The sequence below is a fragment of the Cinclus cinclus genome, chromosome 14 (assembly GCF_963662255.1).
Source record: "Cinclus cinclus chromosome 14, bCinCin1.1, whole genome shotgun sequence".
NCBI classification, from domain to species: Eukaryota; Metazoa; Chordata; class Aves; order Passeriformes; family Cinclidae; genus Cinclus; species Cinclus cinclus.
Genome location: NC_085059.1, coordinates 9,599,276 through 9,624,829, shown reverse-complemented (window position 1 = coordinate 9,624,829; position 25,554 = coordinate 9,599,276). Strand labels below are relative to the sequence as shown.

The following is a 25,554-nucleotide window of genomic DNA, read 5'->3' as shown; positions in this document are numbered from 1 at the left end:
TCAAGGTTTCTAGCTCAAGGTAATCCAAATGAAAAAAACAGAGTTTTTTGTGTTCAGAGCTGCTTGAAAAACATTATTTACACCTGTATTTATGTTTTCCAACATTCACTTGGCTTGAAAATGTGTTCACATAGTGATTTCAGGATCAAGGAGGAAACGACATGAGTGAAACATGTATTTTCCCAAAACTACCATGAGTCATTGTAGGAGGATGGTTTGTAAGATAGTGCAGGAGGCAATTTTCCTTGGTGAATTACAGCTGTGCTGATTACTGAGGAGGGGAAGCAGCCTTAGCTGGCCAGTGAAGATGGGTGCTACAGAAGAGTGGGTTAGGTGGTTATCAGTTGTGGTTTGAGAGTTGGAGTCTGCTGCCTGTGCCGCAGGGAGACAGGGAGCTGCAGTTGTGCAAGGGACAGCCAAGGTGAGATGGTGTGTGAGGACAGACAGGGTGATGTGGCTGAGTAAGGGACAGGTTGGGGTTAGCCAGTCACACAGAAGGAAACTTGTGGAGAGAAGGAGTCAGTGCTGTGTGGAACTGCCTGTGAGATGTCCGCTGAGAGGGGGCATGAAAAGTTTTATAAGGGACTGGTGGTGGTGCCAGTTGTGTCCATTTTGCAAACTGCAACAGGTCATCTTCTTTTGAACATCTAGAAATTATAACATGTTTAAAACTGATCTGCCTGGGAGCTGCTGGCATGCAATTTGAAAACGTTGCCATCATTGACAAATTAAAAACTGAAAACTGTGTTTAAAATTAAACCTGTGAGTTCAGTAGAGTAGAACAGGGTAAAGCAGTATTTTAAATGCTCTTTTGGCTCCTCTCTCCCACCTGCAGTATGTGCACATGAACAACGAAGTTCTTCCTAGGGAATGTAGTCAGTAGGGCTAAGCCAGGAGCAGACCCTGCTGCTGGGCATGGCACCATGGAGGACCAGTGCTGCATTTGCCTGGTGGGAATCTTGGTCTCCTGAAGGAAACTGGATGGCGTTTCCATACTTACATCACTTCCTGGGAACTCATGAGCCCCTTCAAAGCAAATATTTTGTTGGGTGTGAGAAGTTCGTGCCTGCAATTTTATTGTTTTACCTCTTGGGCTTTGACTATCCTTTTCTCTTTATGGGAGCTGAAGTAACATCATGACTATCCCAGAGAGTGAATGACCACTGCATCATTTCTGCAACCAACCTGTCACCCCACCCTGATGTCCCTGATCAATAAATCCACACTGATTCTTTGAAATATTTTTGGCTACGGTGTTTTCCAACAGGACCATTTACATTTTACCATGTATCTTTGTTGGGTTCTTGTGCTCAAAGGCATTTTCTGTTCTTACTGAGCTCTCTGAAGCCCACAACATTTGGTAGGTGACCACACTGCATTGGGTCTGAGCTATATAACTTTTGCTCATTGATGTTATGCCTCCCAGGGTCTGATACTCAAGTGAAATTTAGTCTTTCCTTGGTTAGTTGAATTGGTTTCCTGGGGGTTTAAAACTCAATATCCACTGATGAATAAATATTAAAATATTTAACAGAAAAATATTAACAGAATAAATATTAAAATATTTAACAGAAACTAAAATTATATGGAATTGACACACTAAAAAAAGGAAAAAGAGTCTATCTAATGCTGGGAGCTGAGCAATAAAGGCTGATATATCCCTCCCTCTCAGTGCCCTTTGGGATCTTTGTTTATGGTACTGTCTTCCCAGTTGTCTTCTTGTATACTCACTGGAAGCAAGGTGCTGGTGTTTGAGTGGTACTCCCTTGTATAAATATTTCTTCTGCTGGGGCGTTCAGACAGAATGAATCTGTGAAATCTTCAGTTCCTCTGCAGAACATTGCCTCCACGCAGTCGTGCCTTCTTTCCTCTGGAGAAGAAGCAGAAGGAAAGACTGAGTGTTATTGTAGCCTCAGGTTATATACTATTGGCCCTTAAAATAACTGGAAACATCAAAACCAAAGACTAAATGTACTGTATCTTCAAATTCCTATTCTCTCCAAATTAAAGGCATTCAGAGGAATTCAAGAATGACCTCTGCCATGCAAGACAATTCATAAAGATATAAAAGCAAATCTGAGAAGGTGTGTTTATGAACTACATTAGTCACGTGCAATTATTTCAGCAACCAGGATTTGCACAAAGCTCATGAAATGGTATTAATTTCAAGGGAGTTCTCTAACACATATGTAAGACTATTGTTATTTAGACCAAAATGATTAAATACTTTTTTTCTTGTGACATTCAACAAATAGGCTTGTATCTAATTTTTATAAGCAGTTTTTAACCTAGACCTCAAAGTGGTGTCACATTTATTTAATTCCCATTTTTACATCTTACATTTCTCTTATTACTCCTCACTTCCCCAGGCTCTCTTTTCAAACAAATCCTTTGCAGAGTCACCTAGAAAGTCTAAATATGTTGACCCACAGTATGGTATTGGTCATGTGCTTTGCCACCCCATAAAACAAAAACATTCACCATTTTGTGCGTTCTTTCCCAGACACAAACTGATGAAAATTTCAACATGATAAAATTTGCATAGCTTTGACAATAGTCATTCCATGCCTTTTCATAAATCTGATAGTGTGTTTGATCTGAAGTACCTGGGATGTGTTGTACTTCATGCTTTGAAGTACAGAAACAGAGGTTATTTCCAGTTCTCCCTGCAGCAGGCAGGTTTGAATGCTGTCAGAAAGTGGTTATACCATCTGGATACCTTGAGATGAATGAAATATAATAAAACATATTTCTTAGTTGCTTATATTGGTGATTGCATTATATCAAAACCTGTGTTATTATGGCAACGGGTTAAATAATCAAAATTAAGTAAGCAATTTTTTTAAACATGCACAGAGTCCTGCTATGAGTCCATAATTTTCTTGAAGAAGACATCTATCCTTGAGGTATTCAGATAATAACCAGACAACCAAAACAGCCAAGGACACAGGATGTGTCAGGCACAGAAAAATTCCTAAGAGAACAGCACCCCAGCTGGTGCTGCTGCCTGGGAATTATGATTCTCTACTTTCTCTCCTTACTTGAGATTTTCTGTCATCCTCACCTTTTCTCATCTCTGAACTGGATGGACTTTTTATCACAGTGAGTCAAACAAGTTCTTTAGAACCAGAATGACTCCTGAGCATTCAGAGATGAGACGTTGAGCTCTCATCCTTGGCTGATGCTTCCTAGGCAAAGGGGGAAGAGGAAAGAGAGCAGAAGGCACTATAACCTGAAGATTATTTGCACACTGGAGCATAATGGTTCCCTCACAGACATTGCAACCTATTGCTGCTGTCACATCTGAATACTAATTCCACACACTAAAAACCCTCCTGTGCTTGCTAATGCCAATGCAATAGCTTATTCACCTTCACAGACAAGTAAAAAAAAGTTGTGATTATGTCACAAACCAGGAAAAAAATCATATAATGGGTAAATATATGGGGTTAGTAATGTTCATTTCCTTTTCAGACTAATGGCACTCACAGATGAAATCTTAGAAACAAACACACCTAAGTTTACATTCAATCCTCCAATACATTTCCACACACTGACATTTTTCAGCAACAAAAAATTCTCAGGCTAAATCTTGTCTCTGTGATTTCAAAGAGAAGGTGCAGACAACAGTAATAGATTTTAATTACTGCCTAGTGTCATTACATTCTTTCCTCCTATAATTAGAAACTAATGAGAAATGCAACACATTCTGTCAAATGAACTGAGAAAACAGCACTTCAAGTGCAATGGGTGACGAAGGACCAAACAAAATTCAGAACTGTTGGGCAGAAAGTCATGTCATACATAAAGAAATTTCATTTGCTTGGATGAGTGTAATGATTCATCTCATTTTGCAGAAGTTTCATCAGTCGAAATTGTCATTTCACAAACATAAACTAATTGCAGCTCTCTTCTGCCTGGTCCCACAGGAAATCAAGGTGTTTAATGTCAGACATATTAGCATACAGACATACACCTTACTTCCTTACTTTTTAAAAACTGCACCCCCGCAAAAAAAAAAAAAAAAAAGTCAGATCTCCTCCCATCCCCAGCCCTCCATCCAGCTGTGCATTGCAGTTAGGATTCACCCCTTGGAATGTAAATTGAAAACCAGCCTTGTAGCTATCTGAACCCCAGAGATAATCTTATACAAAGGGATTATCGCTCAAACTTTGTAAAAATCTTCATATTGTTTTACCTCATTGCATAATCAAACTATAATCACAGCTTAGAAATGGATATGAAGAATTTCTATTATCAGATATTTTGGGGAAACCACTCAGTACTATGTTGCTGTGCTGTACCAGCAATGACCATGGCTCACCCCATCCTTTATGTAATGCCAGCAGTCAGGTAGGGAATGGCACTGCTTCTGTGTGCAAGTCTGTTAAAAGCAAATACCTGGGATGCCATGGCACATTTTCTTTCTTTGTCCTAAAGGCTAAATATTTAAGCCATTTTACTTTGCATCATGACTTCTCTATGACACAATTAGTGTCACAAACCTCAGAGGGAAAGAGATTATTGAACATTTTTGGAAAGGAGGAGACTCGATTTTTTTTTTTTTAACGCTCTGGCCCTTACGCAATCTGAAAATACGTCAATGAAAGAACAAAAAGCTGTGAGGGACAGAACCGATGAAAAGGACATTTGGAAAAGAATGACATAAGGAGAAGGTCTCGTGGTCAGATACCTAGGGAACAGTGTTCCCTCTGGTTTTACCTTTTCCCCGGACTTTTCATTTCTGGTTATGGGAACAAATAAATCTCATACATATCAGCTCATGGTGAGTACTGGGACCAAATTTTTGTCCTGTCTTTATGAAAATGAATTCAGTCATGTGCCCAGTGCTCAAATACTTCAGCCAAAATTGGTTTTTTTGCCATATAGATAAAAAACATTGCACTGTAAGAGGGAGTATAAAGACCAATGACAGAAGACCAGTTTTAGAAGTACATTGGTACCAAACTTGACAGATTTACAAATTTTATGATCTGTTGGAAAATGAAAGAAAAATAGATCACTTTAGGTTTCACACAAGATAATTATTGGAATATGTTAAATCTGAATCCTCATAGAAGATATAGAAGTGTGTTTAGAACAAACACCGTGTTTTCTTTATGCCACTGTAACAGTGTAAGACATCTCACTGAACCGTATCTGCAGGCTGACTCAGTACCCTCACCAGGACAGTAAATGCCAGCAAAACTCCAAATATAGACACTGTCAAGGCAAGAAAAGAGATGGGCACAAAAGCCAAATGAAGATGCATCAGGACAAATCCACCAGTCTTAAGCTATTTACTTGATTTTTCATCCTATATTAGAGCTGCACTGTACAATGCAATCCACAGTCTGCTACTTGCTTTGTTTGGTAGAGAGGTTTGATTCCTATCTCCCATTCTCTGCCTTTTCTGGGGGCAGGAATCTGCCTCCAGCCACTGCTGAACAGAACATACACCAGAGCTCTGGTACCAACCGCTGATTTGACATGAAAGAGAAAAGGCTTTGTCCATATTCTTTCCTTTTTCTTTCATTTTCTCTCCTCTTGAAGCATCTTTTGGGTAACCTCGCTGCCCTCCAGAATGCCAGGAGGGCAGGCAGTGGGAAGGAATTCAGCTGCTTTACAGGCAATGCTCCACAAGTTTACCAATTAGTTATTTTCTGTAATTGCAGAATATCTGTGTAGAAATGGCACCAAGCTTGACTCTTATGAAGAAGGATGCATTTTGAATCTTTTTGGTCTCATTTACTATTATTTTTATAGTCTGTACTAATCAAGCAACTTTTTAAGAAGTAGAGAAATTTAGAAGCTCCTTTAGATGTTCATAGACTTCATGCACCATGGTTTTAGTGCTATTTCCATGTACCATGACTACACCCAAGAAAACACATCTATTCCATCAAGCTACCATTTACCTATTCCTTCTTTTAAAATAAACCATGAGTACTAGCTGTGTTCTCTGCTTAAGAGAAAAGGAGACTGCTGGCCATGCTAACAGTAAAAGAGAGAGAGAGAACAAGGATGTATCTATTAGCTATTTATGAGGAAAAGAAGACAAATTCTGCTGCCACAGTTGTTCTTCATTAACAATTGATGCAGTTTATATTCATTACTTGTAGTACAAAGGTGATACTACTTTGGGGATATTTCTATCACACAAGAGTTTGTTTAGTCTTTAAAAGTGCTCCTCTAACAACAGACCCACACAAGTCAGTTGTGCCATTTCAGTGTTTGTATAAACACTAAATGGCAAGAATAATTAGAAATTTTTAAGATTGGATTTTCCACTGGCAGACTTGCAAGCTTTTCTTATTTCTATTCTGAGGTGACAGTGCCCTCCTGTGGCACGAGGTTTTTTTAAATTTGCTTTTCCCCCTATGTGTAGTCCATCCAGGAAGAACTGAAGAGAATTTCCCATCTAGAACTATGTTTATTTATATACTTGTTTACATTAAGTAATTTTGAGAAACGGTTCCATTTCTATCTATATTTTCACATGTCTTTTTAAACAAATATTTTTAAAAGTGCTTGCTCTTTGTATGGTTTCTGTGTAAATTTAGGGGATAAGAGCCTATGAGGAATCTGGACAGCTGGTGCATCTCTGTGTCTGTAGGATGTGGTTGATAGCAACCATGTGGTGTTATTTGCTGCACTAACAAAACTGTGCCTATTACATACCATATAATCTGTAACCTACATCAATCCTAGCTTTTAGTCATTTGGTCTATCCTTAAGGACCAAATGATGACTAGAAATTCTGGGAGAGTATGGATAATGCATTATTCTTCTCCTATCAGACGTTTTTTTTTTTCGCAGTTGAACAAATTAATGTAGCAGAGAAAAACTTTAAATTTTAAAAGAATATAATAAAGATACTTGGTAGCTTTTGCTTGAAATTCTTGATTCAGTACCAACGTTCTCCTACATAATTTATTTTCTCCATAGATTTCAAATTTTTAAGCACAAAAGTCTCTACATTATAAACATTATCAGAATTACTAAAGCAGACATTGATTTTTATAATACTAAACATTGACAAAAATATTTAAGGTAACTAAATACTCAAAGAAGTCCTGTTCAGACCCTGGGAAAGAATGTTTGTCATTACTCGGGGAGAAGAGCTCCACAATGAAACTCCTGACACCATGGAGTCAGCATGAGGTGATGAGCTCATGTGCTGTAAACTCTCAGCAACACAGAGAAATCCTGGAGATTTTAGGTAGTGGAATATATAAAGGAACAAACACAGTTTGAGAAGAAATGAGCCATTTCTACTGTCCATCTGGTTTCTGCAGTGCCATTCACAGTGGTGTGTAGCTTTGTAAGAAACACAGAGAGAAATGAAGTCTTATAAACTCTCAAAAACCTTATTCACATGGACATGTCCATGCACACATTTACTGCCAAAGCTTTTAAGTTAGCCATGAATGACTTAATAATGTGAACCCATAACAAAACCAGACCTTCACCTAGTTGAATTTCCCTGTTCAAAATTCCATATCCTTAACAGATACGAAAAAATGAATTTTCCCTGCTCAAAAACCATCTGAGAATGAAGTAACATATACAAGCCACTTGACCATATGTCTAATATATGATTTTTGAAGCACTTCTGCAGTTCTTTGAATAATTTAAATCCAGCAGTGTTTTAAACAACTGAAAGAATCTCAAAGTACTAAGTGTGAGACAATCTTAGCTCTAAGTGTTGCTACCTGAACTATAATTAAGACACCAATTTCTTGTGGTGTTATCAATCCGCTCTTTACTCTTGCATTTGCACTAGCTTCCAAATCACTTCTGATTACAAATTAGAGTTTTTTTCCCCCCAGTACCTTATACTTTGCACAGTCACTTAAACATGCATAAAAAGAGCACTAATGGGTATAATTCCCCATTCACCTCGCACAGGTATAAACGACTCTTCAACCAGGAAGTGATGAAGGATCACACCCACTGGGCTGATTAAATCACTTAAGTACAGTGTACATTTCCCCAGCTATGCTTCCTGGCACAACTAATTCTTCTATTGAACCTTAGGGACCTAGGCCAGCACATATGCACAGATGGTTCCTCAAATCAGGAATTCATGTCCCCTACTGTCTAACAGAGCCTGAATCCTGGTATTCAAACCACTGTCAATGTCACAAAAGTGTAGGGCAGGAGGAAGACCATAATTTCCAAAGTTCATACAGACTGCTATGAGTCTGTGTAAATTATGATGGAACAGAGTTGTTAGAAATAAAACCAAGTGTTTACTAAGGTCACAAGCACTGTATACTGATGCATGCATCTAATTTCAAATTACCTCCTACTCTGGAAATGACTTTAGATCCATGCACTTCTTCTATGTGCCCCAAGAGAGATATTCAACTTCCTATTCAGTGTGGCAGCTCCAAGATGCTGTGTCTCAAGTCAGAACGCTGCTTGGCATCTCTTGATCTTTCTCTTGATCTTCCAAACATAATTGGGAGGAATATGCACTTAGTAGAAAACACAATATGAGCATTTATACGTGAGGATAAATATGACCTGGATGCCATTTTCCTGAGGTATTGTGTTCTGGTTTAAATATATGTCATTGAAGAAACTGGTTAACTTGCTATTATATCTTCAGATGGAGAAGACTATGCCTGTCTATATGCAGACAGAAACACAGCTAACTACTACTGCTACTACACTGAGGAGTAGGAGAAATGTGTATATTCAGAGAAAGAGAGAAAGAGTTGAAATATATGAAGGATCAGTTATTATGTTCCTTAGTGTAATAATATTATTTTTCCAGGGAAAATTTGTATTTCTTTAAAAATTGAAAATTATCAAGGTGTTATTTACTAGACACACGTAATAGAAATATAACTCAGAATCAATGATAGGAATATACGGTCTCTGATGAAAGGCTAAGTATTCTGAAATATTCTAATTAGGATGCCAAATATTGAGTACTTAAGTATGTTGTCTTACAAAGATACTGCCAGGTTGCATTACCATTCATTTCTAGACAACTCCAAAAGTGTATTAGTGCTCCAAACAGCAAGCTGGCAGTCTGAGAAGCTTTCTTGCTGCAGTACACAATATCGGACAAGCAAGACCCAGAGCTCAGGGAAAAAGGATGAATAATGAAAAGATTATCCATTTGTCAAGTGAGGACTAATAAATGACATTGTGCTGAGGATCAAGTCTGGCCATTTTTTATTAAACTACTGCTTCACATTACAGCTTCACATGTAGGCATCACACCAGGAGTGAAAAATCACCTGAGGCACAGATATAATCTGAAAATAACAGAGTATTTAAGCTGGTCTCAGCTAAAGAGCTGAGAAGTGCATAAATAGAGTCAGAAAATAAACCAAATCTGGATAAAAACAGGGCTGGGGCGAGATTCCATCATGAAAGGTGTGATTAAAGCAAAGTACTGTCAAGTCCATGTTCCACAGGGGACTTCATGCATTTGATGCTTTGGATGTATGTGTGTTGACAACTGAGACTGAGACCTAAACTTCACATCTTAGGTCTCACATTATTTTGTATGTTCAGAATACTTTTGTTATTCAAAATCTCAGATGACCTCCTGTTATATCATTCCAACATCACTTAAGTAAATTTGGCAATCCCAGCAAGATATTTCTCTGGAGCATTTCACCACTTTTAAATACCAGAAACTGATAGAGTTTGTTACAAATATAATTCTGGAGTAGTTTGGGTTTTTTGAATGCAAGTATCAATTAAGAAGAGAGTCTTTGCATAAAGGAATGTGCAATAACACCTGTGAGGGCTGAAAAATCCTATAACAATTATATCACTCTTTACCTTTTGAGAACCTATTAGCAGGGAGATGTTCTTTCTTAACATAATTTTTAATGAAGTCATGTATTTAAAATAAAAAGAAGAAGGAAAAGTAAAAGAAAAATGAAAAGCCGAGGGAGTTGTTTTTGATTAGATGAAACACTTGCAACTAGAGTGTCTCCAGTTTGTGTAGCAAATGTCTTGTGGACACTGCTAATGCTCTATGGGAATGAATTACCTTCTGAAGTACATCTTCAAGATGACAGGGAATTCAAAGTTCTGTTTCACTGCCAGTGACTGGACTAAGGTCTTTACAAATTGGTTTATGTTTTAAAAGGTCTTATACAGATTACATTATGAACAGCAACAAAAACAATTGAAAGAATACATACAATATTGTAAAAATATTGCTGTAATGTTTTACTGTATAAAAAACACTCCTTGGGTTAAGGGAAAAATCTAGACAAGTCTCCATAGGCAGCAGGGGATCACCACTAAAACCAAACCAAAAAAAGAAGAAGTGTTTGAAAATGGTCTATAAAATTGAAGGACTGAGGATGCTCTCTCTCTACACATCTCTATACATCTATCCAGATGTATCTTTATATGTTATCCACAGCACCCTTGGGCTGGGTTTGCACACTCAGCTATTGAATCAGGAGAGTGAGGGAGAGCTTACACTATACCTTGGTCTAGGTCATCTCTATTTAGATTTTTCCCAGGAGTGCTGTAATCTGAAGTAAAGATAAGAACTGGGGGGGGGGGGGAGGGGGGGGGGGTTAGTTTAGATAAAAAGACCCCCAACCAAAAACAACAGCAACAAAAAAGAAAAAGAAAAAGAAAGAAAAAGAAAAAGAAAAAGAAAAAGAAAAAGAAAAAGAAAAAGAAAAAGAAAAAGAAAAAGAAAAAGAAAAAGAAACCCGCAAAAACTACCAACTAAAAAAAAACCAGAAAAAACAACCATAACAACAAAAAAGAAGCCACATAAAAAACTGAAGCTTTGCTGTGTCCTTAAACCCAGATGGAATTTACTTAATAATTTGAGATGGGAAAAGAACCTGAAAAGACAATCACAAGCTACTGAGTAAGAACAATGTATTATGTACACCTGAGTAACTTATACCCCAGCTTTTGAGGTCGCTTAGGAAATGAAGGTTCAAATCGTTTTAGGGTAGAAAATACAACAGAAGATATGCAGGAAAATAAATTAAAAAAATTGAACAATTGACACAGCATAGCCCTGAAGAACAGTTAAGAACATGAAAAATTTAGGAAGTACATCTGAAAGCATGTAACATTTGAGAGTGGAGCTGGGAGCACACTAATGGGGACACAGAGGAAGGCTGGACCCCCAACACACCCTGGGCTGCTGCAAGCAGATCATACCAGGCAGGTCTGGTCATGAGGAATGACTTGGGTAGAAGTCATGCTATGCAAGGCAGGCTACCCTAGCAGTCATGTAGCAAAGTTACCCCAGCGAATTTGCATGGCTTAATTTTCCTGATGTGGAAAATTCACTGGTTCTTGAGCTCCAGCTGAGTTGAAGAAGATGCATGCATTTATTGTTATCAGTGTATCTGGTGATCCAGTTTAATAATTATGCACACAACCCTCAGATGTGAAATAGCAAACCCCTAGCTCTTACATGCAAATTTTATGTCGGTTTTTTAACGTATTATTCTATCTTGTTCTGCTGTTGTTTTACAGGAGACTATGTAGTCATGTCTGTCTTCTTTAACCTGAGCAGGAGAATGGGTTATTTCACTATTCAGACCTACATTCCCTGCACGCTTATTGTTGTCTTGTCCTGGGTTTCTTTCTGGATTAATAAGGATGCAGTTCCAGCCAGAACATCACTGGGTAAGTTTATCTTTCCTGTTTCCTTCAAGCATTACAATGTTTAATTGACACCTCTGCAGATCACCAGTTTGTAAATATGACAACAGACAACTTCACATGAACTCTCCTAATTTAGAGGAAAGCAGTAATTTCCAAGGAATAAAATGGACTAAGCTATATTTGCCTTTTTACGGTGTCAGGTTCTGACTATTGTAGATTGTCAACAATAAAAGCTTTCACATTTTTTCTGATTACAGCAGTATTTTTTATAAACATCAAGATGATGGGGACACACGAGTGGATTAGAGGCAGGATGAATTATTTTCACTTGTTCTACTTCCACTTCATGTTGACTGATTGCACAAATTACATAATTATCAAGAAGGAATCCACCTTTCTGGCTGTGTGTCCAAATGGTAATGAGGGGAATATGTACCACCATGACCACTTTAGAGACCAACAATCAAATGTAGACCTCAGGCAAAAAAAATCAACTGAATTTGGTGGTATCCAAAACATTATACATGAAAATGTGACATACAATTTATCAGAATTAGAATTTCCTACACATTTAGCAACTGCTCCACATCCAACTGCTCCACAAACAAAGGGAGACCAAATTAATCCTGCTTGTGCAAAGCAGCTGTAACAGTAAGAAATAAAGCAGAAACATTCAGCTAGAGAAACTTTAACACATTTTCTACTTCTACATTAAATCCACCCAAGTGAGAATTATTTCAGTTTTTCCTTCTGCATTTTCGTTTCTTCACAGAACCATGGCACAGAGCACTGGAGTGTAAAATAGGTGACACAATTTCCATTGCAGACTAACTAGAAAGAACATAACAGCCGAGGACTAGTGGCTTCCATAAGAGAAAGCTTTAAGCATTTAATTGTTTTAGTTTTTTTCTCATCCTCTTTAAAAAGAAGGTTATAAAATCTGCTTTAAAGAAGTACAAAATTATTGAAGGCATTCAGCTTTTATTTCAAATTTTATCTAGATACACAAAACAGACTTGTCCATCTGCTGAGAATTAGTCTGTTTTCACCACTAAGAAGGTAAAACCAATGGTAAGAAATTTGCCATAAAATGTGGTAGATTTTAACTGTTCTGATGCATTTTTGACATTTTTCACACCACAGTACACGCAATAATGTTCTGAAAGGGAAGGGATGGTGAGGCATGACACAGTACTTTTTTGTAGATCTTTCTCTTGCTCTGTTTAAGCATTTGAACACATAAAACCTAAACTTCAATTTTCAATAAAAATAATGATTCCCCAGAAGTAAACGACAAAACCAAATCCTTAAATAAAATTTCTTACAATTCATCTAACCGGAGCATTCTCCTGAGCAGCACAGGCAGTGATCATGCAAAAATGTCACATACCCCTGTTAATCCCCCAATCTCCCATTGAACTGGGATTTCACTGCTAGAATATGCTCCTGAATATCTTTGCTGTATGTTTAAAGTCCAGGCACACTTCAAAACCAATCAGAGAGAGGTAACTGCCAAAATCAGTTTGCTGCTTGAAGTAATATTGTTTTCTGTTGTTTTCTATCTATCTACTAGGAATTACAACTGTCCTGACAATGACCACCCTAAGTACAATTGCTCGTAAATCTCTTCCCAAGGTCTCCTATGTGACAGCAATGGATCTTTTTGTGTCAGTCTGCTTTATTTTTGTGTTCTCTGCACTGGTGGAATATGGAACTTTGCATTACTTTGTCAGCAACAGAAAGCCAAGCAAGGATAAAGACAAAAAGAAGAAAAACCCAGTATGTATCTTTTTACCAGCAAGGCCTAAAATTTAATTAGTTTTTCTGAGAGAGAGCATTTAAATCCCTCTTTATAACTTTCCCTTTTTTTTCATAATTTTCTATCACATATATACCCATCCTTCATAACAATAGGAATGCAAATATTCACTTTGAGTATTAAAAGCTCATTTATTACAGTTTTCTGGATGCCAGATAAGCGGATTTCTTAGGATAAAGATCTTTTTAACCAAAGTGTTCTTCAAACCACAACTATCCAAGCCATTATTTATGCTATGGAATGCTTTGCTATTTCTCTATGGAAAAGATCTCAGTTTCTCTGTATTAGTACTATGAATATTCTATGCCTTTAACTTATGTCCACATTATTGACATGACTATCTTGCTTATCAGGATAAGCAAGAATAAAACAGTTAAAATTTTATATTCAAACTTTGGTGTGTGCTTTTTCCAACTTCCCCTTAAGCATCTGTTTCTTTTCCATTGTTTCCTTAAATTCTTTTTCTTATATTTCTTACCTTATTTACCTACTTCTCTGCCTTAGAAAGTGATTTCACAGTAGTTTATAATTATACTTATGGCTATATGATATCCAATAGTAAAAATAATGTATATAATAGCAACAATAAAAAAAAAATCTGGAAATACCCTCAGTAGTGATTTGGGCTGTTGCCCACACAGGGAAAGAATTTGATGCTTATTTGGTACAGGACAGAACTTCCCTCACCTTTGGCAAATGAGCTGACAAATGTGTTGTCTAGAATCTCTGAAATATTTAGCCTAATCATCTACCACAAAAAACCCCAAAAACCACCAAACCCAAAACACCCCCATAAACAAAAACCCTGCAAACAAACAAACCAACCACAAAATACCCTTAAACCAGCCAAACTAAAAAAAAAAAAAAAAAAAAAAAAGGAAAAATGTTTTATATTAATAAAGAGTATTCTCATCTCCATTTCAGGCATCTAACAAAGAACAAAGTTATTTGGATTTCCTCTGCTAAAATATTCAAGGAATTTTGAAGATATTCTCTTTTAGTTTTAAAATATATCACAAAAATCGATTAAGAAAAAAATAGCAATTAAGGAACTGTTCACTACATGCTATTCCTATAATTTTAATTCCTATAATTTCCTACAATTTAAAACCTCTGAGAGGTAGAATAAAAAAAAACAAAGTAAAATGATGAAGTGATGTGTGCTGTATTAGATAGAAACAGAAGTGTCTGTGTGTATGTGTGTCTTATGCAGTGAGGTAAAGTGGCAAAACTAAATGCACCTAATTGTTTCACTTGAAGGAGTCCATACAAGGACAAATAACTGGTTCTTTACATTTCTCATCTGTGAGCATCTGGGAATAAATAGAAGTATAAAAGTTTGCCTGAATCCTAATCACAGAGTCTAAAAACCTTGAAAGTAGAGTGTCCAGGGCACAGTCTGCAGGTAAAAAGTCATCTTTCAGCAAAGTACTTCTATTAATGGTGAATGGGCTCTTTCAAAACAGTTCAGAATAAAAGACTAGAATCCCTGCAGGATATGAAAATCTAACAGGAGTTTGATATCTTATGTCTTTGCCCCAAATGTAAACAAGACAGTGACAAGTTGAAAATGTGGGGGATTTTATGTTACAAATACTGGTTGCAATTGTTGTAATCAAAATCTTTCTATAAATTTAGTTATGTTTGACTTACTGTGTTTTAGAAACATATTTTTAATTTACATTATTTTTGTCTCTTTCTTTCCTTTCTTTAATTTAAAACAAAACCCTCTGATTCTGTTTTCTGTCTACAAAATGAAAGCTTCTTCGGATGTTTTCCTTCAAGGTATAATGTTTTTTGGAATAGAAATTCACTGCATGTGACTGCTGAATTTGACTATTAGAGCTTAGATGAGAGTGGTGTTTTGTTTGATCTTTTAATTAATGAGACAACTACTCAAGCTACTTGCTAATTAAGTAGAATGGTTACAAATTTCTAAACAATTTGTAGAGTTGATTCAGCAGCCCAAATACCAATGCACTGTGGTTCTGAATTGACTTAAGTTTAAGAGTGACCAACATTATTGGATCACATGAATTAAGAGAGTTTAATGTTAAAACACTTCTACTCCTCTCACTTAATTTACCATGGGATCCAATAGCACCAGCCATCCTAAAAACCTCCAATACACCCTTTTAGAACTCACCTCTGACCCTGGATTTTTAACCTTTGTGATTTCACTCCCAATTATAAAACCAGATCTATTCTGATGTTGACCTCAAAAAAACCTCAGTGTCACCATCAATTAAACAAATGCTGTTCATTATGAAAAACAAAAAAAACGAAAACAAAAAAACCCCCAAAAAAACAACAACAAAAAAACCAAACAAAAATACAAACAAACAAACAAACAAAAAATCAGAGTTTTGAAAGGGTTTAAGATGCGTATAGATTTTTAATGTTGTCACTGGATCAACACACTTAGAAAATTAGCAAATATATCTAGCTATGTTCCACATCAAAACCTTATCTCCATTCAGAAATGCAGAGATTTAATTTAGAAGTTTTTAAAAGGGCAGGGGGGTAGGGGGGAAGAAACCACTTAAATAAATGACATTGAATTCACATACTTATGGAATGGAATTGTTATGTTTCCCTAATAACTATCAGCATGAAATTTGAATGCCTATCATCCCAGCATTCACCCAATGCTCAAATGTGTTTTAAATGTTTGACTTGCTCAAGTCATTCTAAATATATGTACATATATATATATATGTACAGCTACTATATAAAATTTTGAACATGTTGAACTTTCTAGCTGTTGAACATCAGTAGGTGGTGAGCTGCATATATTCAAATAATTGGAGAGTCTTATAGAGATTCTCCTAATCTTATTCAAAAGACTTTCTGCCTTTTTCCTGTGTATACATATTTGCATTTTTCTCAACATGAACCACACCTTTTAAAATACTGCATAAACAATTGATGCAGTTCCTTTCATGTGCAATACATAAATTCAGATATCAAGCAGCTATGTAAACTATAAAACAAAAATCAAAAATATAATCAATTATATTCCTGGATGTTTCATTTAACCTCTCATGTTTACTCAGTTTACCTTTGAAGCTAATTGCCCATAGCTGTTAACTTTAGATTGATTTGTGTTGCTTTCCTCTAAAGGGTATGATGCAACTGATTTTTATGAGTTCAAGGTAATATCGCCACTAGAACACCTCAGCAATTTTTCCATGTAGCCCCCTGCAGAACCATCATTCACATGCTGACCATCATCCCTCAGCTGGTCTGGTGATAATAACAAAGTTTCTCCATCTACCATCTTTTTCTTTTTTTGCTACGCCACCTTAGGCACCTACTATCGACATCCGCCCCCGATCAGCTACTATTCAAATGAACAATGCTACACACCTCCAAGAAAGGGATGAAGAATATGGGTATGAGTGTCTTGATGGCAAGGACTGTGCCAGTTTTTTTTGCTGCTTTGAGGATTGTCGGACGGGAGCATGGAGGCACGGCAGAATACACATCCGCATTGCCAAAATGGACTCCTATGCCCGCATCTTCTTCCCAACTGCCTTCTGCTTGTTTAACCTGGTGTATTGGGTATCATATCTGTACCTTTAAAAGCAGTAGTAAATCAGTGATACAAGCCTTACTCACTGAATTTCTTAGAGAGATGGTTTCCTAAATCCACTTGAAGTATTTATGATGCGCTTTTTAGTGATCTGAATTATTTAGTGCCATAATCCCATAAGTATCAGTCATATCATTTTTCCAAAAATTGCCATCAGGTTATTGTGAATTACATGTCCATTCCACATGCCAAAATAATTTAAAAATAAAATGTCAATAGGTAATATACACCTATACCTGCTGGAATAGAGATAAACAGGGCAAGGGGAGCATAGCAACATTACTTAATAGTTGATATTTGGAATCAATCCTGTGATTCCAAACAGGAGTGAGAGAGAGGAGAATTCCCAGGTAAAGTGCTGTACAGTTTGTTAACATTGGCTATAATTATGCCATAGCTTTATTCTCTGTGGGCTTTTCTTTCTGGAAGAGTCATCTCTCACTTTGAATAGGTATTATTAAGCAAGGAAAATTAACTTTTACTCTCACCAAGATGAAAACAGACCTTACCCTTTGCCATCCCTTTAAGAGCTGTAACATGTAGAATGCTGTAAATATTATAATACCTTATAGTACATAAAGCCTAGTGCATGCATCTTTTGGGGGCCAAAATAATGCAAAAAGGTACCATAAAGTTTTGTCTTTTATTTTGTGTCTCTGGATGTGCTATTGTAATTGAAATGTGGACAAACCTAATTTTCTTTTTTCTTGAAAAATTGCCCCTCTCCCTCATGCATGGAAGATCCAAACAGACAGCACTGTCATGCAAGATATTAGAGAAGCCTTAAGGATTCAATAAAATAACATAGACAAATCTGTATGGCCAATATAATAGCTCATAAAGTGTAATGTATGTGTCCTCTGCAGTTGTAACCTTCATTTCCCATTGATAATGTTGCTATATTTCAATTGAATCTCCAGTAATTATACATTGCAAGATCAGCTTCTGAATTTAATCCATGTGCTTCTACTATTGTTCTTTTCCCATGCTGAGCTCCACTTTTTTCCTTACATAAATGTTTGTGGGGACTTTTATTCTTTAATCCAGTACAGGAAATAGCTTTTATTCTAGACATTATTTTTACATAAGAGTTTCAAGTTAATTTTGAAACATTAGTCCCTCTATTGTATATACACACATAATTCTCTGCCCATTCATGTCCTTGATCAGCAATAGCTGTTGTCAGTGCTGCTTTCACTCAGTGAGTACCTTTACTAAAACAAACCTTTGCCATGGCTAGCACAGAGTTTATATATAGCCTTGAACATAGAAGGGAGCAGAGGGTGTCTTGGCTACTAAATCACATGTATGCAGTTATGTATGTATTTAAAACCTTCAACCCACCTGGTTGAGTATTGAAAACCACTGATTTTCAGAACCTGTATGATGCTTAATTATGCAACCTTAAGCACATGTAAATATGACTGATGTTTTTGGTTTGTTTTTTTTTTAATTATCAAAGATGCAAAATGCCACCTTGAGAAAAGTGGGATTGCAGCTTGAAAAGGGAGACCTATAACTTATCACTACGGAATTATTATTAATTGAAATGGAGGAAAAGGAAAGTTTTCCAATGTTTGTATAATTTCGGAAATAAAAATGTTTAAAAAAGGAATATCTCTTGATCACCAGTTGCTCCTATTCCAATGTATTTGGAAACATTTTAATAAAGGAATTGCACACACCTGTGGACTTTTTCAATAAAACTGCTGCACTTAACTCCATTTTTATCTCTGATGAGTTTGTTAAAAGCTTGCTTTGAGAACTAAACTACTTAATTAATTAGCTGCCTAAATATAAATTATTATAATCCTTATAACCCTGTGCATTGTCTCATTTTGTAATCAAATGGCTGACACATAACTTTCAATAATGGAGACTAACTCTTTTGAAGGTTATCCAATTCTTAAAAAAAAGAAAATTAAAAATCACTGAATTGGAAGTACTCTAAAGAGAAATAACCTTTCTTTATCTAGCTGGAGAGTCTCCATTATCTGAGTTAGTGCCAATCACCTTTCACAGGGGAAGGTGTTTCAGCTGGTACCTGACTGATTCTACCTTTTTTCCCCAGTAGTCAGTGATTTAAGAGCTTTCTTTTATTTTCTTGCTATTAATAAGAGTGACTACTGTTACACATTTAAAGTTTCAATTTTTCCTTGCTCCCATACAGGTTTTATACGTATCACTATGGAACTCAGCCCAAACCAGCACTTTCATGCCCTCACTCCAAGTGCATTTTGGTTAACATACACAGAATATTTTTGGTCATGATCTGTGGAATTGATGTGACACTAAGCACTTTACCCTAGCTGAGTCATCAGGTTACCTTTCCCAAAGAAAACCTGCAGCAGTGATGAATCAGATGTAATAACGAGGAACAAATGATCTGATCCCTCACTTGTGCAAGTTTGGCTTCTCCTTCCAGCAAGGGAGGAGTTAAGAATTTATATATCCCCATCTCAATAACGCAAACCGCACAAATTGGAAAAGCGTGCCACATCTGCCTTAAGGAGATGAATGAACTTTGCTCATCGTATATCACAACACAAAGTAAAGGAAATAAGACCCTAATCACTCATTACCCAAAACCTTGCCCTGCCACACATACTGAGTGGATTTTTAATTTCCTCCTGGGGAAAATGGAAGAAATTCAAAAGATGGTTCATGAAGAAACACGTAATTCCCAGTAAGAAATTGACACCAAACTGCAATCTAGTGCTAACTAAGTATTCCTCTAACAGGGATTATTTTAGCTACTCTGTAGAGAAACAAACTTTTGTGTTGTAAAGCCAGATTGCCACCACAGTAAAAAAAACAGTAGGCAAAATATCTGGGAGTGATAAGTGTTATTGTTCAGAAGAAAACTGCCCAGAAGCCTACATATATATAGACACATTAATGTACACATAGTATAGAAAACATTATGCTAATATATACATTATACATACTAACTCTCCCAGTTGTATTCCAGGAAAGAAACTGTCTCCTGATGCACCAGGCTTGCTGAGATGTTTTGAAGATCATCACAATGCAAATAAATATTACTGCTCTGGGATCTGTCTGAGGATGTTCCGATTGGCATTGGAAGTTTTATCAAGTATACTCCAGTGGCACAATTATTTACTTGCTATTTATATTCTAAGAGCATGTAATATCCTGACCAAGACAAGACGCTGTTGTCCCAGGGATTATACTAAAATAGGACACCTTCAAAGCATTTATAAATCTTTATACATTTATAACAATTACAAAACCAGACTGTAAATGAAGAGTTGGTATTCAGGGCGGTCATGTGGCTCAACAATAGTTCTCCTATTTTTTATGCTAGCCAGCCCCAAAAATATATATTTTTCCAAGCAAGTATGGAATAATTTTAGCCTCTGTACAATAAAAAAATGCTAAATATACACATACAACTAAAATAGGGGACAAGGAGTCTTTTTAAAAATGTATTCCACCTAATTTCCACTTTATTTTCCCAGTTATATAAATCATGTATACTACATGTTATCACATGGCTGGAGTGGCCCAATAACAATGTGTGTCAGTTTCAGTGACAATTGAACAACTATTGTAACAACTATCGGAGGTCCAAATATTTAGACTTCCACCTGTGCCCCCAAAGCCCTTCAGTATTATAAAATGTAGAAGAAGAAAAAAAGTATACTTATAAAAAATAATTAGGCAAGTGAATAATGTCAGAAAAGGAACAAGAAAGCTCTGTTAGCTGCACAGATTTTAGTGGATAGCATTGTTTTATATGGAACAAAAAATATTTTGGAAAATATAGTTTTGGATTATCTGCTTTACCACCAAATCTGGGTTTTTTAGGCCCATGGTAGAGATGACCTGCAAAAAAGGATTGGAAGTCGATAAGCTAGGACTTTTCCAGGTTTGCTGAAAAGTTACTCATGCTTCAGAGAAAAGGCAGGACAATGTGGAAAAAGAATTTGTGGGAGAATTTGGTAGTTAAGTAGAGAAACTGAGGCTTGGGTACAGTACAGAGGCTGAAGTCAGTATTAAGCTGATCTGCTCTATCCAGGCTGCACCTGAGGACTGAATTAGACAAGCAAGCCAAAGAATTCATACATTAATGCTCTAAAGTGGCAGCCCAGAACAACAAGCTAAGAAGGCAAGTTAGAGGCAAAATGATTTACAGAAAATAATTTTGAAGGCTAAAATAATGAAGGTTGCAGTTCTCTGAACTTTTAATAGAGTAACTTTGGGATTCAGGCTTCATCTACGTGCATGAAGGATCAGATTTTAGTGATGTCATGGTAGAAAGGTAATGTTATTTGGAAATTAACAGCTGCCAGATAAGGTCTTCATGAAAAATAAAGGTTGTTTGTGGGCTTCTGCAGTGGAGACACTAAAGCCTGTTATTCTAAACTAAGGCATCACCCAAGGCACAGCCCAGTAGTAAGAGTGAAGAAAAGAAGAAAAGTAAAATATGAAGAATCCATCTAAACACAACCTAATTACAGCCTAGGGGACAAAATAACATATTAAAAAGTAAGTATTGTCTTTCAAACAAAATTTCAGTCACTTTGCTGAGAATTTAATAAAATCTTATGAAAAGCTTCACAGATAAATTGGTTTGTTATATCCGTGAGAGATCTGTTCCAATTATGAAAAATAAAAGCCAGTGCACTTTCCCCTCCTTATTTATAAGGATTCTGTAGAAGAAAAGATTTAGACTTCCTATTTGCACATTACTGTGGGGCTTTTTTTTAAAGTCAAGATTTACAATGAAAAACACACTTGTTGAATATGTAAAAGAAAGCTCATGACCTTTAAAAGGTTATGTCTGAGTAACAGACATGAACTAAAAGCTTGCTTACAAGTCAGAAAACACATTTGAATAATTCATTCTAGAATGTCAAATTAATTCACAAAAACACATTAAAAAAGGTTGTCTTTCTTGTGGGAAAAATACCCAGACCACAGTATGTTAGAATAGATTAGGCATTCTCATTTGGATTCACATAAAATTCATATTGATTATCAACATGAGAAAAGTGAATAATAAAATATTGATATAGCTTTAATTCAGCCAGTATGAAAAACATTAGAAACATTGATCTTTCCACCAGAAACATGCTTTTTAATACTGGCATATTGAAACCTATATCTGCTGAGATTTAATCTGCTATCACTCTCTTTAGAATTTTCAAGTATATGCTATAAGCCTAACCATAGATTCAGTTATTTTGCTGTGAGAAGCCTAATCTTAATTTACCCCTAGGAGAAAAAAAAAAAAACAAGGAACAAAACCCAAAACCCCACAAAAACACCACCAACCTTCCCCAAAAAGGCTTCAAATCAAGACTTATTTAATTCCTAAAATGAGGCACAAGCACAGAGACATCCACACAGCTAATATATTTATAAGATGTCTATAAAAGTAGCAGATCAGGCTATAAACTGCTTGAAAGTCAGACAGACCTGCACTTGGCTTTAGCATAGGTGGACACTGGAGAGTAGGTGAAGCATTGCTGTGCATTATTAAGCTGTCTAGTAAACTGCTCAACCCCATTAGGGAGGGAAGCACTATGAATGTTACCTCTAGACAGAAGCAAACCCATTTGTCTTAAGGGATTTTTGGTTTGGGTGTCTTTGTAGGTTGTGGGATGACAGATGAAGATATACTGCATTATTCCTTCTATTTTGAATCTGAAATGTCTCTTTACCTAAAGTTAACAAAGCCTATAGCAAACATCCATGCTCTTTCATCTTATTTATTAACCTAATGAAATGATTCACCCTAGTTCCTTACCAGGAGCAGGCAAATACAGTCTCACATGTCAGAACAGGACACTCGTGGGCAGTGTAAATCCCAGGATTTAGTTTCTCTGTCCCCATACTGATTCCCTAATCATTGACTAAATAAAAGTAAGATTTTCCAGTGTCAAGAAACCAGAGTCCTCCTCTAGGTGATCACCTTGCGATTGTACCTCATATTAACTCATGCAGGCATTCTTGGAATAAATTCCATTTGCTACCATAGAAACCAGGGATGTGGACTCTACACCATCCCTTGAGTTTAATCTATTTAAGACTGAAATACATATTTGGAGGCAGTGAGGAACAAAAATGTATTTCTGAAAGCTGTCTTTGAAGAAAAATAAAAGGAGGAAATTAATGTAAATCTACTGGATAGTTTCTGCATTGACTAGGACAATATGACAAAAGTCCCAGGGAGACAGAGACTGCAGCAATCCCAGACACCTGCACAGAAATTTCCACCTTTAGTGCTCTATCTCCATGATCTGCAAGCACAACCAGGATAAATTGGCTAACACTGCTAAGCAGTTATTTCTAACAAGAACTTTTCTGATGATACTGCTATTGGGAGAAGTGGTAAATGCAAGGGCCATTTCTTCAAGCCTCTTCTCACTTTTTCCTTTCTTTCAGTTGATTCTTTTCCTCCTCGACCTATTTTACAGTCTGTATATAAAAGTGAGAAAACACCTACAGACACAATTTGCCTTTCTTGTAAATATTAAAATTGTAAGCAAAGGACATCAGATGGCTCTCAAGGAGCCATTTAAATTTTCTTAATGTACAATTAAAAAACAACTTTCTACTAATTGGAAAAAAAAAGTTTTGCTTGACAAAGCATCACAAATTCATTTCTTTTGTTGGTGTAGAAATCTTTGCTTGACTAATACTGTAAGTGTAAATGACTGAACATGATATGAGGGGCCACACATCTGCCCAGTGCACAAAATGTTGGTTAAAATAAAACAAGGCATGTTACTCTCAGGTGAAAAGAAATCTGATTTCATGGCAAGATGAACAGCATAAAAGATGAGATATAAACCCACAACAACTAAATATGAACATCAAAATATATTGTCTTTATGTCAGATAACATTAGTAAAAAGTAATAGTTTCAAATAAGAGTTTTAAGATGTTGATACACATTTCAAACTCTACTGAAGCTGCCCTTTAAATTTGCTGTTGTCTGTGCAGCACCAAAAGATGACTATTCATTTTTGCTTGTGCAGGGTTAGCAATACCCTGAAATATGAACATACCCCCAACACCAAAATTTGCAAATTTCATATTGCTAATAGATGCATTGCTTGGTACATTGAATTTCTCTGATATGTGTTCCTTCTTCAGCATCAGGTGGGTGCATGGAGACACACTGAATACACTGTTAGTCTGATTTCCCACAGGGATTAGGCACCTGCACAACTGCATCCCTTAACTGGAGTCCTAAATTTCAGATTACAGCAAAGTTTGGAGCTCCACTGCAAAAAACAGTTTTGGTTTTACGACATCTAGGTAGACAGAGGACTGCTGTCCTTACAGAGAAAATGAAAAAAAATAAATATACAGGCAATGTGAAGTCTAAACTGACACCCGTACAAAGTTTGTATCAAAAGATGTAATCTGAGCTAGAATGCTTTAAGACCCAATCTATGCTTTAATCACAAATCTGTCCTCCCTATACCATAAAATGGAAATCTCCCCACCTGTCTGTCTGTCAGTGACAGCATTATAATAGGATTAAACATAGAAGTTTTACAGAGTTTTTTAAACTGCAGATTTTATAGATTCTTTCCTTTCTTTCTCATGAAGTTTTATATTTGTTCTCACTGTGTATTTCGGCTTTCCTAATTTAAAGTGAAAGCCATTGAGTCTGAAGGGTATGTTTTGCTCCTTATGCACTGAAAACGCAGCAAAGCAAACTGTCAGGGAAAATACAACTGTGAACAACAACAAACTGCTTAGATCAAAGAGAAGGTGAAAAGGGTTCTTGCGTAAGAAACAGAAATAATTAAAAAAGAGCAAAACCAGTATGCAACCAAGCAAGCAAAGCAGTCTAGTATGCAAACATAGAAGCTTTCAGTTTAATTAGAAATATGTGAAAAATCTCACTATCCCTCACAGAGGATCAGTAAATACTTTCTGCAAATACTCTTGAATAAATCAGTTGTTTTTAACAAATTCTGAAGGCCTTGTAATTTTCCCTGGGACTACTCCTAGAATAAAGACTGACACAGTGCAAGTCCTAAAGTTATTCACAATTATATCAACAAGGCAAGTTCTTTTGCCGTTTCCTAAAGATATTCAGAACTCTAACAAATTTTGTGGGAGGGGAGAAGAGGGGTTTTATTGTGGATAAAAGTGTATTAGGACTTCAATGTCTGAATATGCAAATCTGGAGAGGAAGTACCTTAATGGGAATGTGATACAGAGGCTTGCACCCCAACTGATGAACTCACAAACCGTGAGCATCTTCCATAAGTCTTAGACTCCAAGAGGGGTCTGTCACAGCACATGGAATCCCAAGTGTCCCCACTTCCACCAGTACCACATCTGCTGAGAGTGCATTGCAGCCCTTCATGGTCCCAAGATCACAACAGTGTCTCACTAACAGTGGGAAACAGATCAGGTTATATCATATGTACACTAGCCTGTACGTCCCCGTTTTCGTTTCAAAATCAGTTTGAAGCTAGGAAGATGCAGCAGAGCATTGGCACTTGTGTGCTGTGACCACACA

The 25,554-nt window shown here is 36.5% G+C and overlaps 1 protein-coding gene across 4 annotated transcripts in view; it reads left to right on the top strand.

Annotated features, from left to right (window-relative positions):
* The window catches only part of GABRG2 (gamma-aminobutyric acid type A receptor subunit gamma2), a 58,196-nt gene extending 41,167 nt beyond the window's left edge, over positions 1–17,029 (top strand). Inside the window, exons 7-10 of one of the 4 annotated variants that reach the window (XM_062502307.1) lie at positions 11,494–11,646; positions 13,199–13,404; positions 15,206–15,229; positions 16,754–17,029. In XM_062502307.1, coding sequence (XP_062358291.1) covers positions 11,494–11,646; positions 13,199–13,404; positions 15,206–15,229; positions 16,754–17,029 — 659 coding nt within the window. The remainder of the gene's footprint in view (positions 1–11,493; positions 11,647–13,198; positions 13,405–15,205; positions 15,230–16,753) is intronic. The other 3 variants (XM_062502308.1, XM_062502310.1, XM_062502309.1) reach the window with 3 other exon arrangements.
* Positions 17,030–25,554: the final 8,525 nt, after the last annotated feature.